Genomic DNA, 19,295 nt, shown 5'->3' with positions numbered 1-19,295 from the left:
GAAGTCAAAAATAGAGGACCTCATCACTCACGGAGAGGCCTTAATGAAATTTATGCAGCAAGCCTTAAAATGATAGTAATCAGGCTGTCCATCTGCTGAACTAAGTTTCTATGATGAAAAAAAATGGCCCAATAAAATTGCATGGCTCTTGATGTTTTAACAGCCTAGCAAGGAGGCACTTATGCTACAATAGATATCAAATGCTGTTTTTTACACCTAAAGAGTCTTATAATGTGACTCACCCTATACACATATGAAAAATCAAACCTCTCTGAATGTTCCCCTTCCCAGATTAGGGAAAATATTACAAAAATAGTTTGGTTTAAGGGGCTTTTGGCTCACGTCTCTGCTAATGACATTGCTAGGTCATGGTTAATTGTTAGTCTCTCCCCCTCTGCCTCTCCTATACCTGCGAGAATAATGCTATCAAGTGAGATTCAGACACTACTTCAATGGATCCCCAAATTTACCTAGGTCCAGAAGCAAGAGTTTCACTACTCTAACTAGGGAGACTACAATGCATTCTCCACAGGAAGCAATTACAGAAGACAGGCCTTCAGCCCTGTACCCCTCAAGATGGAGGAGTGAAACATTTCAAAAGGGGATTTTATAAGCAGAGAGGATAGGGGCTCCTCAGAGAAAGAGAACCAGGCGTGGCTTTCTTGACAGAAAAGAATCCATTTTTGGCCTAAGCCATTTTGTGATCTAAGTCCGGCTTGTCTTTGAACAGGTCTCAGTAATTCATGATCTTAAAGGAACAAAAGAATGCAGGGACAAGTCATTGTTATCAGGCAAGTAACAACAGTAAAGAGAATATATCAGTTTTAAAGACTTCCAGTTCTGTTTCAATTATAAAGACTGGCCTGAAGTGTTCAACCACTAGATCAACTGGAACCTAGGAAATGATGATGTTGACTTTTTCTGACCCTCATAACTTCAGTCAACTAAAGCCTGCACTCTGTCCCATCCAAGCCCCTTCATGGAACTTCCTCAATTTTGCTGTCTGGGAGACACTGCTTTGGGAAAGATCCCCAGTGTTCTCCTTACTCACTGCAAGTAATTAATCCTTCTTCTTCTGAAAAAAAAATTGAATAAAATTGTAGCTGGTGGAAATCTTTTATTCATAAGTTTATAGGTGATCTTGATAGCTGGTGACAGTGCACATACTGAGTTAACTAGATGACCATTCCAGCAGTCCTGAAAATCCAAAATTTCAAACATTTTTATAAATTAAAAAAATGTGTGATCAAGATGGCAGAGTAAGAGGACACAGAGCTCACCTCCCCCCAAGAACACATCAAAAATACATCTACATGTGGAACAATTCTCACTGAAAACTAAATGGTAACTGGCAAAAGGACTCTGGTACAACCAAAGCTATAAGAAAGATACACACAAATCATGTAGGAGGGAGGAAAAGTGGTTGATCCAGGACCTGTGCCCCTGGGAGGGAACTCAGAGGAAAAAGGAGATTGCACAGGTGGACAACCACCCTGTGGAGTGAGTGGGTTTAGCCACAGGCTGGGTGTGTCAGCCCTGGCATTTCTACACCAAGTCTTGTTTGCTGGTCAGAGGTCCACTGTGAAAATTAGAAGGTCTGGGAGAAGTCTGGACTCTGCTCCTGAGAAGTGCGTGCTCTGGCCCTGCTTACTCCACAAAACAGCATGGCACTGGATCTAGGGTGGCCAGGACCAGGGAAAAGACTTGACCTTGGGACACAGAGGCAACCTGGTCCCAGGGCAGAGCCCAGGAGTGGCCACTGCTGGTGCTTACTTAAGCAGCAATCCAGCATCCTAGGTTGTGATGGGGGCTGCTCTACCACAGCTAACCTCTGACACACACCAAGAGTCCACATAAGTCTCTGCTAGCCCAGTGGAGTGGCTCCACAAATGGTGGTGGAGGGGAGATGCAGGGAGAAGTGATTAGCCATGACAGACAAAGGGGGCTTGCACCTGAGTCTGCATCTGAGTGGAGCTGCAGATGCCTACCAACTTGTTTCCACACTCCATTCCACTGGGGCAAAGGTCCTGGTGCAGGCAAGGGAAAAAAACACACTGAAAGGGAACAGAGCCAGCTTGAGCTTGACTGTCAGGGCTTCTGCTGTGGCAATTTGAAAGCAGATCCCACCCCTGACAGGGCACTGATGGCCACAGAGCAGAGAGGAAGTCCTGCTTCAGATCCCGTGTCAGCTCTAGCCCCTCCATCTCCAGCACCATCCCCTACCAACGTGATAGCTATCAGCACACCCTGAGGAAAGGTGTGATGGGCAATCCCATCAACTCCAGCTCTCCCATCAAAGGGAGGTACATACAGTCTGCAAAGGGATGCTTCCACATAAAAACAGCCATTTCGAGACTGCAATGGATAACTGTTTCACTTAAATCCATAGAGGCAGAGAAAGTTAAGCTAAATAAAAAGAGGAACTACTCTCAATTGAAATAGCAAAAGAAAACCCCTGAAAAAATAAATAATGAAACAGAAATAAACAATTTACCAGAAAAAAATTTAAAACATGGTTAATTAAAAAAAATAACTGAATAAAGGAAAAGAATTGGTCTCAACACTAAACATTTTAAAATATAAAAAAGACCCAATCAGAAATAAATAACTCAATAGTTAAAAACAGAAAACATACTAGAAGAAATGAATAGCAGACTAGGTGATACAGAAGAATGCATATATGATGTGGAAAATAAAATAATGGAAATAACTGAATCAGACAGTAGAAAGAAAACCAAATTTGAAAATTGAATGCAATTTTAGAGATCTCTGGTATAACATTAAGCATTCCAATATTCACATTATAGGAGGACAGAGAGAGAAAGGAGCAAAAGGGTATTTGAGAAAATATGGCTGAAACTTCCTAAACCTGAAGAAGAAAATAGATATTTAGGAACAGGAAGCACAGAGGGTCCCAAACAAGATGAACACAAGCAGACCAACATCAAAACATATCATAATATAATAATAATAATTAAAATGGCAAAAGTAAAACAGTATTCAAAAGGCAGCTTGAGAATGATAATCATATACAAGAGAATCTCCATAAGGCTATCAGCTGCTTCTCTGCAGAAAATTTTCAGGCCAGAAGAGAGTAGCATGATATATTAAAAGTGCTGAAAAGGAAAAACCTGTAACCTAGGATGCTCTACCCAGTAAGATTATCATTTAAAATAGAAGGAGAAATAAAGAATTTCTTGGACAAGCAAAAACTAAAAGAACTCACCAATAGTAAACCTATCCTAAAAGAAAAGTTGGGGACTTCCCTGGTGTCCAGTGGGTAAGACTCCATGCTCCCAGTGTAGGGGGCCCAGGTTCGATCCCTGGTCAGGAAAATGGATTCCTCATGCATTCCACAGCTAAGAGTCTGTATGCCACAACTAAAAGTCTGCATCCAGAACAACAAGCCGGCTCAGCCAAAATAAATAAATAAATTTGGGAAAAAAAGAGAAAGGTTGAAGGGTCTTCTCTAAACGAAAAGAAGCAAGAATCTATACCCAGCAACCCCACTACTGGGCATATACCCTGAGAAAACCATAATTCAAAAAGACACATGTACCCCAATGTTCATTGCAGCACTATTTACAATAGCCAGGACATGGAAACAACCTAAATGTCCATCGACAGATGAATGGATAAAGAAGATGTGGTACATATATACAATGGAATATTACTCAGCCATAAAAAGAAATGAAATTGGGTCATTTGTAGAGATGTGGATGGACCTAGAGTCTGTCATACAGAGTGAAGTAAGTCACAAAAACAAATATCATATATTAACACACATATGTGGAATCTAGAAAAATGGTACAGGTGAACCTATTTGCAGGGCATGAATAGAAATGCAAACGTAAAGAATGGACATGTGGACACTGGTGGGGAAGAGGAGGGTGGGATGAATTGGGAGATTAGGTTTGACATAACTACACTACCATGTATAAAATAGATAGCTAGTGGGAACTGCTATATAGCACTGGGAGTTCAGCTTAGTGCTTTGTGATGACCTAGATGGGTAGGATGTGGAGGGGGGAAATCCAGAGGGAGGGGATATATGTATACATATAGCTGACTCACTTCATTGTACAGCAGAAATTAACACAACATTGTAAGGCAATTATACTCCAATAAAAAAAAACTTTAAAAAAAGAGATACAAACTACTATGTATAAAATAGATAAACAATAAGGATATATTGTATAGCATAGGGAATTATAGCCATTACCATGTAATAACTTATAACATACTACAAGATATTATGCTGTACACCTGAAACTAACACAATATTATAAATCAACTATACTTCAATAAAAAAGATATTTTGTTTAAGGAAAAAATTGTGCTAGTGGGTATGTGTAAAATAGACCTCCCTGGCAATGCTGCGTTGCTTTCTACTTTGCCGCCCCTTTATGTAATCCTAAATTCCTCCTTAAGAAACTTCAGGGAATCTTTAAAAACAACCATCACACATTCATTCATTCATTCAAAAATATTCATTCAGTGCCCACTGTGAGTAGGCAGTGTGCTAGGCACTAGAGATGGGATGGTGGAAAGGAACTGTCCCTACAGTTTGGGAAGTTGCAAGATTGCATAGGTATAGCAGAAAAACTGTTTATTTCTCTGGAAATTAGATCATAAGAAAACACAGTCATCTGATATTTCAAAATAGAACAGGCTCTTAACTGTAAATGACAACTTTTAACCATAAAATTATTGGGTCCACAAAGATGGACAATGGACAGAAGACTGAAATTAAGCACAGCCTGAGGGAAGTCTGCCTCTAGATTGAACCAGATTGAATACTTATGTCCAATAGAACATTACAGCATCAGAGGGTGGTTTCCTACAACACTGCTAACTGGAAAATAGTCAGAAATGGTTTAACACAAACAAAACATTCCAAAAAATGTTTTATGGTGAAAAGGCTTATAATGAAGCTTGTGTCTCCTGAAAGCTTTGAAATGATCATTGACCAATAGCCCTTCAGGCTGATAAAACAGAATTTCAAAGAAATGGAAGATTTTAAAAAATTCTGAAAGGTCATCACTTCCATCTCTCTTCAGATCTAGTGTGACTTCATCCAGAATTCATAAGCCAAAACAGAAACTGAAGCACTGAGAGTGAGTGTTAGCCTACAACTTTCACCTTACCTGATCACCTTAAGGTGGCAATTGGAGGTATTAGCTTTGTAATTTTTTAAATCAAGTTTTCACTGATTAATTCAAGTGTAAGGTAAATTATTTGGATAACTATTTTGTCAGAGGAGTGCTGGTCATGAAGCAGAAGGAGTCTAGAATTTTATACCTCAGAAAATTCTTTTAAATGTATATCTGATCTAAGGAGATATTTGCACATGCATTGTAAGTGCATCACATCATTTAATTCAATTATGAAAAGGAGTCAATACTATTTGATGCTGATAGAAAGAAATATGTAGCCTTATAAAATGAGAGGCATGGCTTACAACATTAAGATGATGCAACCACACCATCTGAGCTCATGAGCATTTTACAGCTTGAAAGTCTCTTTCAGGTGGTGACACTCTTATGAGTGTCCCTGTGAACAAGTGACATTATGTAGGGTTGCCTTCTCCTGTTCATTAAGGGCTTTTTAATGGTAATGGAGTTGGTATCACTGCAGGAAGGTGGAATAGTGCTCCTGTGGCTCCAATAACAGCTAAAAAGCTAATAAGCAATAAGCCAGGAAATTTTAGAATTGTCATAGAAAAGGAATACAAATTAAATTGTTTTTGTAAGACTGCTTGATTGTGACACCAGCTACTAGGCCAGGTTAATTCTGGCAAGCAGTGAACAAAAGTATTTATTCAATTTAAGTGAAACTAGATCTGGATTATTAGAAAATGCATTAAGAAAAAGGAGTGGGTGGTCTCTATTCTCTATAGCTGCAAGTCAAAATAAGCAAGACTTCCGCTAAAGGGACACAAGATCCCTAGGTCCTGAGATCACACAAGGTCTTTCCAGTCATATGTATGATACTGGATGGTCACAAGCATCCACAATCATCTTTATACACAAAGACTAGAGTCAGGCACACGTCCTTGAATACAGTTATGCATACACTGATTCACCAAAGAAGCTGTGAACCACAGGCATCTCTGATACTGAAAATATCTGATGTCTCAAACCAGGTTGCCAACTATACCCTGTACCTGTTGCTTTCCACAGATGCAAGCATGCATGGAAAAATCTTATTGCCTGAGCAACAGGATCTTAAAAAGGGTTTAAGCTGTTGACTATGGCAAAGGCTGTACGTTCAAGCCAGGAGGTAAGGTTGTAGTCCAATTATGGAGAGAGAGACAGAATTTATGCTAAGAAAACAGTCATGCATCTACTAATTGATAAATATTTGTGGACTGGCACCTATATGCAATACACTGTGCCCTGGAGAATGCAAAGATGGACCAGGCATAGTCTGGTATGTGCCAGCACACAGTAATAAATACTAATTGGTGAATCAATGGATTTTATAGAAGGTCATAATACAATGACCAAAGCTTACTAGGACTTGAGTATACATGACAAAGAGGTGAAGCTCTTGTGTGTGTTAGTAAATTCCACTATACAGGAAAATTTATTTGTAAACTGAAATAAAATGCTATGACTTATTGAATTAGATCTATCAGCATATATATCAAGTGAGTGAGACTATAAAACCCAGACAGAAGCTGGTAAAGGCCCAGCTCATTTGTAATTTTCTTCCAGCAAGTAGTAATGGAGGCAGGAGATTTTCACCACTTAGATAATTGAAAATGATTAAAGTTGGAAATTTCAAAGAAAGTACAAATTATTGAATTTTTAATTGCTTTTTCCTTAACATAGCCATTACCTGAGCTTTTGGCTAACTCTGTCCATGTGTACAAAACATATAACAAGCATTAATAATAAGGATATTTATTTCATATGATTATTTTTTTTGAAGTATGTAATATTTTCTGAGAGTTTGACCATGAAAAGTCAATTCCATTTTCCCTCTTACTACTTATCATTTGAGAGATGCAAACATCAAAATAAAAGATGATTTCCCCAAATACTATCATTAATGTCAAAATGTGAGTTCAAATCTCTCAAACTGGGAATGCAAAAATGGTACAACAACTCTAGAAAATAGTTTGGTAGTTTCTTAAAAAGTTAAGCATACAAATAACTGCCACAGAGCAGGAAAAGAAAAAAGAATAAAAAGAATGGAAGACAGTCTCAGAGACCTCAGTGACAACATTAAGGGCACCAACATTCGAATCATAGGCATCCCAGAAGAAGAAGAAAAAAAGAAAGGGTCTGAGAAAATATTTGAAGAGGTTATAGTGAAAAACTTCCCCAACATGGGAAAGGAAATACTGAATCAAGCCCAAGAAGTGCAGAGAGTCCCATACAGAATAAACCCAAGGAGAAACACACTGAGGCACATATTAATCAAATTAATGAAAATTAAACACACACAAAAAATGTTAAAATCAGCAAGAGAAAAGCAACAAATAACATATAAGGGAAAACCCATTAGGATAACAGCTGATCTTTCTGCAGAAACTCTGTAGGCCAGAAGGGAGTGGCAGGATATACTGAAAGTCTTGAAAGAGAAAAAACTACAACCAAGAATACTCTTCCCAGCAAAAATCTCACTCAGATTTGACAGAGAAATCAAAAGCTTTCCAGACAAGCAAAAGTTCAGAGAATTCAGCACCACCAAACCAGCCTTACAACAACTGCTAAAGAAACTTCTCTAGGCAGGAACACAAGAGAAGGTAAAGACCTAAAAAGCAAACTCAAAACAATGAACAAAACGGTAATAGGAACATACATGTCAATAATTACCTTAAATGTAAATGAACTAAATGCTCCAACTCAAAGACAAAGACTGGCTGAATGGATACAAAAACAAGATCCTTATATATGCTGTCTACAAGAAACCCACGTCAGAGCAAGGGACACATACAGACTGAAAATAAGGAAATGGAAAAAGATAGTCCATGCAAATGGAAGTCAAAAGAAAGCTGGAGTAGCAACACTCATAGCAGACACAAATTACACTTTAAAGTAAAGACTATGATCAAAGAATCGATCCAAGAAGAAGATATAACAATTGTAAATATCTATGCACCCAACATAGGAGCACCTCACTACATAAGGCAAATGCTAACAGCCATAAAAGGGGACATCGACAGTAACACAATAATAGTAGGAGACTTTAACACCCCACTTACACTAATGGACAGATCACCCAAAGAGAAAATAAATAAGGACACACAAGCTTTAAATGACACATAAGACCATCTTGACTTAATTGATATTTATAGGACATTCCATCCAAAAGCTGCAAAATACACTTTCTTCTCAAGTGCACATGGAACATTCTCCAGGATAGATCATATCTTGTGTCACAAATCAAGCCTTGGTAAATTCAAGAAAACTGAAATCATGTCAAGCATCTTCTCTGACCACAATGCCATGAGACTAGATATCAATTACAGGAAAAAAACGATAAAAAATACAAACACATGGAGGCTAAACAATATGTTATTAAACAACCAAGAAATCACTGAAGAAATCAAAGAGGAAGTCAAGAAATACCTAGAAACAAATGACAATGAAAGCACGATGATCCAAAATTTATGGGATGCAGCAAAAGCAGTTCTAAGAGGGAAGTTTACAGCAATACAATCCTACCTCAAGAAACAAGAAAAGTCTCAAATAAACAACCTAACCTTACACCTAAAACAATTAGAGAAAGAACAACAACAACAACAACAACAAAACCCAAAATGAGCAGAAGGAAAGAAATAATAAAGATCAGAGCAGAAATAAATGAAAAATAATGAAGGAAACAACAGCAAATAAAACTAAAAGCTGGTTCCTTGAGAAGATAGAAAAAATTGATAAATCATTAGCCAGACTCATCAGGAAAAAAAGGCAGAAAACGCAAATCAACAAAATTAGAAATGAAAAAGAAGTAAAAACCAACACCGCAGAAATACAAAAGATCATGGGAGACTACTACAAGCAACTATATGCCAATAAATTGGATAACCTGGAAGAAATGGATAAATTCTTAGAAAAGTACAATCTTCAAAGACTGAACATGGAAGAAATAGAAAATATGAACAAACCAATCACAAGCACTGAAATTGAGACTGATTAAGAATCTCCCAACAAACAAAAGCCCAGGGCCAGATGGATTCACAGGCAAATTCTATCAAACATTTAGAGAAGAGCTAACACCTATCCTTCTCAAACTCTTCCAAAATATAGCAGAAGGAGGAACACTCCCAAACACATTCTACAAGGCTACCATTACCCTGATACCAAAACCAGACAAAGATGTCACAAAAAAAGAAAATTACAGACCAATATCACTGATGAATATAGATGCAAAAATCCTCAACAAAATACTAGCTAACAGAATCCAACAGCACATTAAAAAGATCATACACCATGATCAAGTGGGGTTTATCCCTGGAATGCAAGGATTCTTCAATATACACAAATCAATCAATGTGATACACCATATTAACAAGTTGAAGGATAAAATCCATATGCTCATCTCACTAGATGTGGAAAAATCTTTTGACAAAATTCAACATCCATTTATGATAAAAACTCTCCAGAAAGTGGGCATAGAAGGAAATTACCTCAACATAATAAAAGCCATATATGAGAAACCAAAAGCCAACATCGTTCTCAATGGGGAAAAACTAGAAAGCATTCCCTCTAAGAACAGGAACAAGACAAGGGTGCCCACTCTCACCATTATTATTCAACATGGTTTTGGAGGGTTTAGCCACAGCAATCAGAGAAGAAAATGAAATAAAAGGAATCCAAATTGGAAAAGAAGAAGTAAAATTGTCACTCTTTGCAGATGACATATTATATGTATAAAACCCTAAAGATTCTACCAGAAAACTGCTAGCACTGATGAATTTAGGAAAGTAACAGGATACAAAATTAATGCACAGAAATCTCTTGCATTCCTATAAACTAACAACAAAAAAGCAGAAAGAGAAATTAAGTAAACACTGCCATTTACCACTGCAACAAAAAGAAAAAAATACCTAGGAATAAACCTGCCTAAGGAGGCCAAAGACCTGTATGCAGAAAACTATAAGACACTGATGGAAGAAATCAAAGACTATACAAACAGATGGAGGGACATACCACGTTCTTGGATTGGAAGAATCAACATAGTGAAAATGACTATACTACCCAAAGCAATTTACAGATTCAACACATTCCCTATCAAATTACCAATGGCATTTTTTGCAGAACTAGAACAAGTAATTTTACGATTTGTATGGAAATGCAAAAGACCCCAAATAGCCAAAGCAATCTTGAGAAGGAAAGACGAAGCTGGAGGAATCAGGCTCCCTGACTTCAAACTATATTACAAGGCTACAGTGATCAAGACAGTATGGTACTGGCACAAAAACAGAAATATAAATCAATGGAACAGAATAGGGAGAAAATATTTGCCAATGAAGCAACTGACGAAGGATTAATCTCCAAAATATACAAGCAGCTCATGCAGCTTAATACCAAAAAAGCAAATAACCCAATCCACAAATGGGCAGAAAACCCAAATAGACATTTCTCCAAAGAAGACATACAGAAGGCCAACAAACACATGAAAAGATGCTCAACATCACTAATCATTAGAGAAATGCAAGTCAAAGCCGCAATGAAGTATCTCCTCATCCCAGTCAGAGTGGCCATCATCAAAAAATCTAGAAACAATAAATGCTGGAGAGGGTGCGGAGAAAAGGGAACCCCCCTGCAGTGTTGGTGGAAATGTAAATTGGTACAGTCACCATGGAAATCGTAGGCAGGTTTCTTAAGAAACTAAAAATAGAACTACCATATGATCAGCAATTCCACTCCTAGGCACATACCCTGAGAAAACCATAATGCCAAAAGAAACATGTACCACAATATCCGCTGCAGCACTGTTTACAATAGCCAGGACATGGAAGCAACCTAAATGCCCATCAACAGAGGAATGGATAAAGAAGATGTGGCACATACATGCAATGGAATATTACTCAGCCATAAAAAGGAATGAAATTGAGTGATTTGTAATGAGGCGGATGGACCTACAGTTTGTCATACAGAGCAAAGTAAGCCAGAAAGAGAAAAACAGTACCGTTTGCTAACTCATATATATGGAATCTATAAAAATGTTACTGATGAACCCAGTGACAGGGCAAGACCAAAGATGCAGATGTAGAGAATGGACTTGAGGACCCAGGCCGGGGGGAGTGGGGTGAAGGGGAAGCTGGGATGAAGTGAGAGAGTAGCATTGAGATAGATACACTACCAAATGTAAAATAGATAGCTAGTAGGCAGCTACTGCATAACACAAGGAGATCAACTTGATGATGGGTGATGACTTAGAGCGCTGGGATAGGAGAGGCAGGAAGCAGTTGTGGGAGGGAGGGGATGTGGGGATATATGTGTAGATGCAGCTAATTCACTTTGTTGTACAGCAAAAACTGGCACAACAGTATAGAGCAATTATATTCCAATAAAGGGCTTAAAAAAAAAAAAGTTAAGCATACACCTACCATATGACCCAGCCATTTCACTTACAGGCATTTACCCCAAAGGAAAGGAGTATGTGTCCATGCAGACACAAATGTTCATTGCAGCTTTATGTGTAATAGCCAAACACTGGAACTCAAGAGTCCATTAACAGAAAAATGGATAAATAACCCAGAGCGTATACATACAATGGAATACTACTTAACAATAAAAAGGAATGAACTATTGATACACAAAACAACATACACAGATTTCAAACTAATTATGCTGACTGAAGAAAGTCCAGACAAATGAGAGTCTGTACTATGTAGTCCCATTCACATGAAATTCTAAAATGCAAACTAATCTACAGTGCAGCAAGCAGGTTGATGATTGCCTGGGGTGGGAGTGAGGAGCAGGAGTGAGGGGCACAATTGGGCACGAGGACACTTCTGGATGGATATGTCCACTATCTTAACTGTGATTTCACAGGGATATGCACACTCAAAACATCAAATCTCACACTTTAAATAAGTGTAATTTACTTTGTGTGAATTATACCTCATTGAAGTATAATAATTTACTTACATTGTCATTAGCGAATGTTAGAAAAAAATAATTTCTCACATTCTCAATCAAGAAAAGTTATTCAAATAGACCATCATAAGATCTGTGTGCATTTATTAAAAACAATATATAAAAATACACAAGTTAATTTTCATCTGCCTTTTGTTACTTACTAAATGAAACTTAAATGTAAGTCAGATTTAGTTATCTCATTGTTCTGCATCTTCAGGACAGCTAACTAGTTAGAACTTGAGAGACTACAAGTGATTGCAGTTAAAGCATCTACTTGGTGACCACTCAGATTAATAAACATCTGGAGGAATATCCCAAGTGACACTCATTTATGAGTCTCCAATTACATGCAGAGAATAAAGATGTAAAAATCAATCTCTATTCTAGTAAACCACAGGTATAACTGAAAGCAAATTATCCTAAGTGAATATACTTGTAGTTTGTTAGGGAATGTGGGTCAACTGCAGGTTTCCCATGGGCTACTTCTGTAATTTTAAATGCTACACTCACATCTCCAGGTCTTCTAGAGTCCAGGATAGCCCTGAAATGGCTGCTATATGACATCCTAGTGGGAGAGCGTTAGTATCTGGAGACCTGGTTATGGAGATTTGGAGACTCACCTCTGCTGCAAATGAGTGAAAGGCTACATTTTCAGAGCCAAAGAATGGGCACTCTCCTCTGATCCAACATCTCAGCTTTGAGTTTGACTTTCAGGACTTTTAGTAATTTAGGGATGAAGGGCTGAGATCTGGGAGGAGTTTGGCAAGAAAAGGAGCCCAAAGGAATTGTTTTCTGGCTTCAGGTGACTTCTGCTAAATATTTCATAGAAGGAACATGGACTTCCAAGAGTTAGAGGCTCTTTCTGGGTCTTGCCATTAATTACATTCCTGAAAAAAAAGTTTTATCATCTGATGATGGCTTGCATCACATTACCAGGGTGGCTTCCAGTTCTAATATATCATGTTTCCTTTCACCAGCCTTGAGAATTCAATACTTCTCCAAGGAGGCAGGATCTGCCCTTCCTAGTTTCATTTGCCAATGGTTTATCCATTTGCCTGTCCCAATTGCTCAAGAAAGTCTACCTCAAGTTACTAGGGAGGTATCTTGGATCTTCAGCAGGCAACTGGCTTAAATCTAGCTCCTGATACCTGAGATGGTCAAAGCTGAGTGTTTTATGCTCAAGCTTTCTCTGTGTACCATGTAGCCAGGACCAAGTCTGAATTCTGAACTCTGGACACCACACTCAGATCAAGTAAGCACCTCTCTGTGACTTCTTCTTTGGGACCAACTCCCTTGTTTTAGGAGCCAATAAGGAACTCCTGGGAGAGCTGCCCAGGGTCTCACTATAACTGTTCTACCATTTAATACGTGGCATAAAATAGCCAAAAATATCTGCAGGCTTGATTTTCAATTGATTTTTATTATATTTTGTAGCTCTGTTATCTTCTTTTAGATTCTAACTTTTCATTTAGCTTTTAAATATTTTGCAGGAAGGGTTTACAGTTAATATTACTAAACCAAGAAACCCAGGATAATTCTAAACAAATTAGATGGCAAATAACTTTAGCTTTATTCATTGCCTTTTAAAGAATTATAAATATATTTTAGAGTTGTCTCCTTTTAATTCATAGATGCTCTGGGGAATACCTGGAAGGAAGTAAAAAAGTCATTAATTTTCTCTCCTCTTATTTGGTATGAATCACAGGCTGTCTTTTGTCATTTAGTTTCTTCTCGAGTCTGCCTTTGTCCCCCCTCCACCGTGAGCTCCTAGAGAGAAGAGAGCTTGCCTTAAACCAACCTATGTTCCCTGATGGCATGTCACACTGGCCCACACAGGGCACAGCTTTGCACATGTTATTGTAGCTCAGACCTTATTCACCTGTGTGCTTGTGCCTGCTCTTGCGGATTCATCACCCTCAAGATCTGGACCACCTTCCATTTTTCGCCTGTTAACTTGGTCGTTAACCTCAAGTTAAAGCCCACTCTGTAATGTCTCTCTTTTAATGAGATTCAGACTGAACTTCCTCTTTCTATTGATTGGAGTTTACCCAGTTTGCTATAAATGTTTAGATGATGACTAGCTTTTAAAAAGCATTTCAAGTTCTAATACCTATGCTTCCTTTGTTTTTGAAGAGCTGGACTTAAACTGAATTCTTGCAAATAAGACAATTTTCCATGAATTCTTTTATAAAAAAGGACTAGATTTATTTGGCAATGCTAAGATTCCTAAATTCACCAGACTGAAAATTTCCATCTTAATATAACATTTTCTTAATTGGGGCATACACCCATATGTCATAATTTATTTGTGTACTAAAATAATTGTTTTGCATCTCTTCTCTATATTTATGCAACTTTGTATCACTGAGTAAAGTATCCAAAGTAGAGAAAAAGCCTTTTCTTTATGTTCTTAAAAATATAAATAATCACAAACGTTAAAAGGGAGTAAATTCCAAACAGTACTTGTTAATTATTTGAGAAGAACACATGGAACATTTATTTCCCCATGCAGGCAGTGGGCAGACTTCCAGACCAGCTCACAAAAGTCTACTGAACTCATGATGTGGTTAAGGTAGAGAAGCTCTGGTGCCAGAGTTGAGGAGGACACACCTACTCCATGGTGCCGCTCAGACCCCCAGCTCCACGGCCAGGCTCACATCCCCCACCCCTGTCCCCTCACTTGCTGGGCTAAGCAGGCAGGAGCTCCCATTGTTGCAGGCTCCCATGTGTGGCTTCCTTGTCTGCAGCAAGTGGAAGCAGAGCTTCTGGGTTACAGATGGGCACCCAGAGATGGGGAGTGGGAGAGATCCCGCAGGGATCTCCTAACTCATGTCTCATTGTGGCTCCCCTTAGGGTTGGACTTTCTCTTTCCTCTGTTCTCTCCATTACTTCTAAATACTGCCCTTCCACACTTTGGCCCATTGAAGAACACCATGAGGTATTATGGATTTTTCCATGATGATCTTCCTGGTATATTATGCAGTCTGATAGGTTTTCCTTGGGTTTTGTTTCTAGTGACACCAGAAAAGATTCATGAAATAAAAAGGCTCCACCCTAATCCTTCTTGACCCTCACATAGAAAAGATAAAGTTATCAGTGATGTTGCATCTTTGACTAAACAAAAAAAAAATGATTTCCTATGTGAGCCTTCCTTTGCCACCTAACTGAAGCCCTCAAGATTTTGCTAGGCAGGTTCTTCATTCTGGAAGTCATTTCCATTACACTCTTCCCAACAGCCTCAAACCCACCCATGATTGTGGTCCCATTTGGACTGCTTGACACCCACACCTGCTCCCTGCAGCAAGGCCCTTGAGGGACCTGAAGGGGCTGACAGTGAAGGGGCTCAGCCCACCCCACAGCAGGGAATAGGGCCTGATCCAAGCCAGGGCAACTCAATGCTCTTGCAGGACACTGGATCCTAAAAGGGTGACACAGAGACAGAGCACACATGCCGGGAACTCATTCAGGCTCACGCTGGAGCCTTGACAAGTCTCCCAGGAGTGCCTTGTCCACAGGCCTCAGGGGCTGACCTGGCTCCTAGCCCTTTGCAGGTTGATTCTGTGGGTTCCCTAATTATGTGAGTCCTTGAAAGCCTTCTAATGAATCCCACCGTGGGCATAAGTCAGCCCGAGTCAGGTTCTTTTTCCTGCATCCACAGAGCCTGACTGGTAAAGCGCACCCACGTACACATGCCCAGCCTGCAAGGCTACTGTAGACCCAGAGCTGCTGGCAGCCCTCTGCCTGTCCCTGTTCAGCTCCCTGCCATCTCGACGCTGACTCTTCCCAGTTGATTACACTCCCCAGACTAGACCACCCTCTCAGCAGTGAGCTGGAATATCATCTAATACACAGAAACTGAGGCAGGAGATAGATGGGCTCCAGGCTAGACATTTACAACTGGCCTCCTGTTCACTTTCTGGGTCAAAAAAAGATAGGCTCCAGGCCGGATATTCACTGCCAGCCTCCTGTTTATGTTTCCTGAGGCAGGAGACAAATGGGCTCTGGGCTATGACCAGCCTCCTGTCTACATTTCAAGATCTGCACTTCAACATATGAAACAACAACAGAAATAGGGTAAATAACTGGACATTGGACACTTTTATGGCAGGAACAGAGAAGGGTTAAATCCTGTTAGACGATCAAGAGGACATACATTCCCCATCCTTGGGGGAAAGGAAACACTACACATACACAGGAAGTCTCCAGGGGTCAAAAAGACAGGGGATGCCAGACCATAATAAGTCTTGCTATTTTGGAATCCATCTTGACTGAGGGGTGTGTGCACACCCAGGGGAGGGTCCTGAGACAAATTAGCCATGGGGTCAAAACTAGACAATTGGCCAAGAAGAAGACAAAGACACAGAAGACTGTTTCCTTATGAAGGATTTAAACTTTCCAAAAGTGCGACTCTTGCAACTCTCTCCTTAGTTCACCTGTGCATCTTTCCACGTGTACTCTGCTTTTCTAATAAACACTTTACTTTCCTCTATATCTTCAGTTTCCTTGTCAGATTCCTCCTTACAAGGTAGACAAGGATTGCGGACTTCTATTCTAGCTGCTGGCCCTGTGGTCTAGCAGTTAAGATTCCTGGTTTCCACCCAGGCAATCAGGGTTCAATTCCCAGTCAGGGAACCAAGGTCTCACTTTCAGCCGCTGCTCACTGCAAGCTGCCGCTCACTGCTGTGTGCATCCAAAATCAAAGTCATCAAGTATAATCTTCCCTAATATCCCTCTTCTCTGCCTCTCTAGCTGAATTGTATCTTTGCCTCTCTTTCTTCAGACACAGTCGACGGCTGCCCCTTCATCTTTCCCAGACCTGTTCTCTGGCTCCAAGCTGCTCTGAGACTGTGAACCATCTTCAATCTCTCCTCTCCATCAGCTACTTCTCCTCAGTCCACTCCCCCCACACTCATCCTGACTCTAGAAGGCCTTTTGCCACCAACTCACTGTCAGCTCACTCCTTTCTTCAGCTGCTCTCCATCTCTGCCTCTGCAACTTCTAAACACACCACAGTCAGGCTTCTGCTCCCACCAGCCTCATCCAAGGCCACTGAAATGCTCTAATAAAGGTTACGAGGGACTTGCAAAAGGCCAGATCAAAGAGTTTCATTTTAGTTCTTAGCCCAAGAAACAACTATTGCAGAAACTGCTAGTCATTCCAAAATTACAATTTCTTCTTTTAGAACAGAATCCCAGAATATATTCATTCTCCCTTGCAGCTAGATGTGGCCACTGATCTGAGAGCAGAAGGGAAGAATACAAATGTCTGGGTCACATCTGTGAAAGGAAGGGTGCATCTCTAATTCCCACCCCACTTCCTGCTGGCTGGGATGTGGGTGTGCTGTGGTCCACATATGCCACATTTGTCATGGGCATGAGACCTGTAACCCAGGCGTGTGGAAAAACAAGGTAGAAGGAGCCACAGCTCCAGATGATCTCACGAAGCCCTGTCTCCCTGGGCTACCCTTGAGCTCAGAGAGATAACTGAGTGGCTGAGGACCACAAAGCCAAACTAAAATCCAGGAGCAAGCTTAGTGCTCTTCCCAGTACACTCCTGGGTAACATACAATCAGTACTGGGAGGCTGGGCTCCAGTAACCTCTGGTACCACATATAACCTCTGGCCCACGGTAACCTCTGCTATCAGGCACCAGTTTAGCCACCAAAAACTCAGCTCTGCAGAATATAAAATATTTCTAGGAGCTGAATGTCTACATACCTTGTTTGGGATTGTCTCTCTCCTCCTGAAGCACTAAAACTTCTCTTTAAAGTGCCTAAAACAAGAAAATAAAAGTAACTTCACATTTTCATGCTGCAAATCCTTTATTTATTTACTCTTTTGTTTGTTTAAAAAAAAATCTAACCAATTGTACCTGCTATAAAGACTGTCTTCATTTATGATAGCATCAGCTAAAATATAACATTGCAAATTACTATTCACTTAACAGTTGTGTTTAATGGTCTTTTCTCAAAGAAAAGGTGCTAAACAAAGAAACTACATTATTAGTAGCTAACAAAGTACATAAAATATCTGCGTCATAATCATACTAAATCCCTTGCCAAGAGAGCTAGAAGTAACCACCTGAAAGTGTAAGGGTCCAAGTTTTCCCTCCTCATTCCCCACGGACCCTCCCCACCCTTGTTACTGGGAATACACAATATTCCATCATCTCAAAATTCACCTGAAACAGTTAGTAATTAATTGCTTTGAAAGTTTGCTACATATGTTTAAATGCACAAATATTTTTACTGCATAATACTCACATTTTCCCAATTGCAAATCAAGACATTTTATTTACTGGGCAGGAATTTATAGGGAAAACAGAACAGTGGAATTTTGGATTGTCCCAGAAAATCTGTAACATCTATTCTCCATTTTGATAGACCAATTAATTTTGGAAGGCAACAAAGAATGAAGCAAAATCCTTAGAGTTCTACTCTGATCCTTAGAGACACTATTTTAAATCTTCTTTTATGAAATTTTCACAGTATAGTCATTGATGAGAGGGGATTTTTAGACTAAATTTATTTCAGAGTATTTCTATCTGTCCTATTTAATATTCCATCAACTTACTCTTTTAAAGAGTAATTCTTTTCTCTCCATTTTCTATTTTGACTGATCTTTTATTTCAATTTCCAATTTGTTTAGTGAATTGAATCCTATCTTTCTATAAAAAGATTCTTTAAATTTTATCTAAATATATCTTTACTTTCCCATACACCAGTCTAATTTTTTTACTGTTTCAAATTGAATAAAGATCAACATATTTACTGAATTTAATAGCATTTTTAAAATAATTCTAAACAACTAAAACATTTATTTTATTTTAGTTTTTTAAGGAAAATATATCCCTTTATATTAATGTAAATAAAAGTGTATAAAACTTAGTCTACATCAAGACTAATTTCTTCTCCAGGTTTTTAACCTCTAATCAACAGACTCATAAAAGATCACTTATTACTCCTGTGGTTATTTAGTCTGTCTCCAAATAAGTTATCTCCACTCCCCAGTTAGAACCTGCATTTGCGGGAAGAAGTAATGAAACCATTCACTTGACAAGAAGCAATGGAAAACCACAGTGCTGGCTGGCCTTTGGGCTGGTCAGAGTAGCAGACACACTTGTCCTAATTAACATTCCCTCTGGGAAACAAACCACTCATTTATGTAAGTGTGATGACATCTACTTGACTCTCAA

The 19,295-nt window shown here is 39.2% G+C and overlaps 1 protein-coding gene across 1 annotated transcript in view; it reads right to left on the bottom strand.

Moving 5' to 3' along the window:
• Positions 1-19,295, bottom strand: part of NEK10 (NIMA related kinase 10) — a 267,865-nt gene that overhangs the window by 44,349 nt on the left and 204,221 nt on the right. The window contains exon 29 of the mRNA XM_057700444.1: positions 17,819-17,873. Coding sequence (XP_057556427.1) covers positions 17,819-17,873 — 55 coding nt within the window. The remainder of the gene's footprint in view (positions 1-17,818; positions 17,874-19,295) is intronic.

This window comes from Hippopotamus amphibius, chromosome 11 (assembly GCF_030028045.1).
Source record: "Hippopotamus amphibius kiboko isolate mHipAmp2 chromosome 11, mHipAmp2.hap2, whole genome shotgun sequence".
NCBI classification, from domain to species: domain Eukaryota; kingdom Metazoa; phylum Chordata; class Mammalia; order Artiodactyla; family Hippopotamidae; genus Hippopotamus; species Hippopotamus amphibius.
This window is presented reverse-complemented; position numbering and strand designations above follow the sequence as displayed.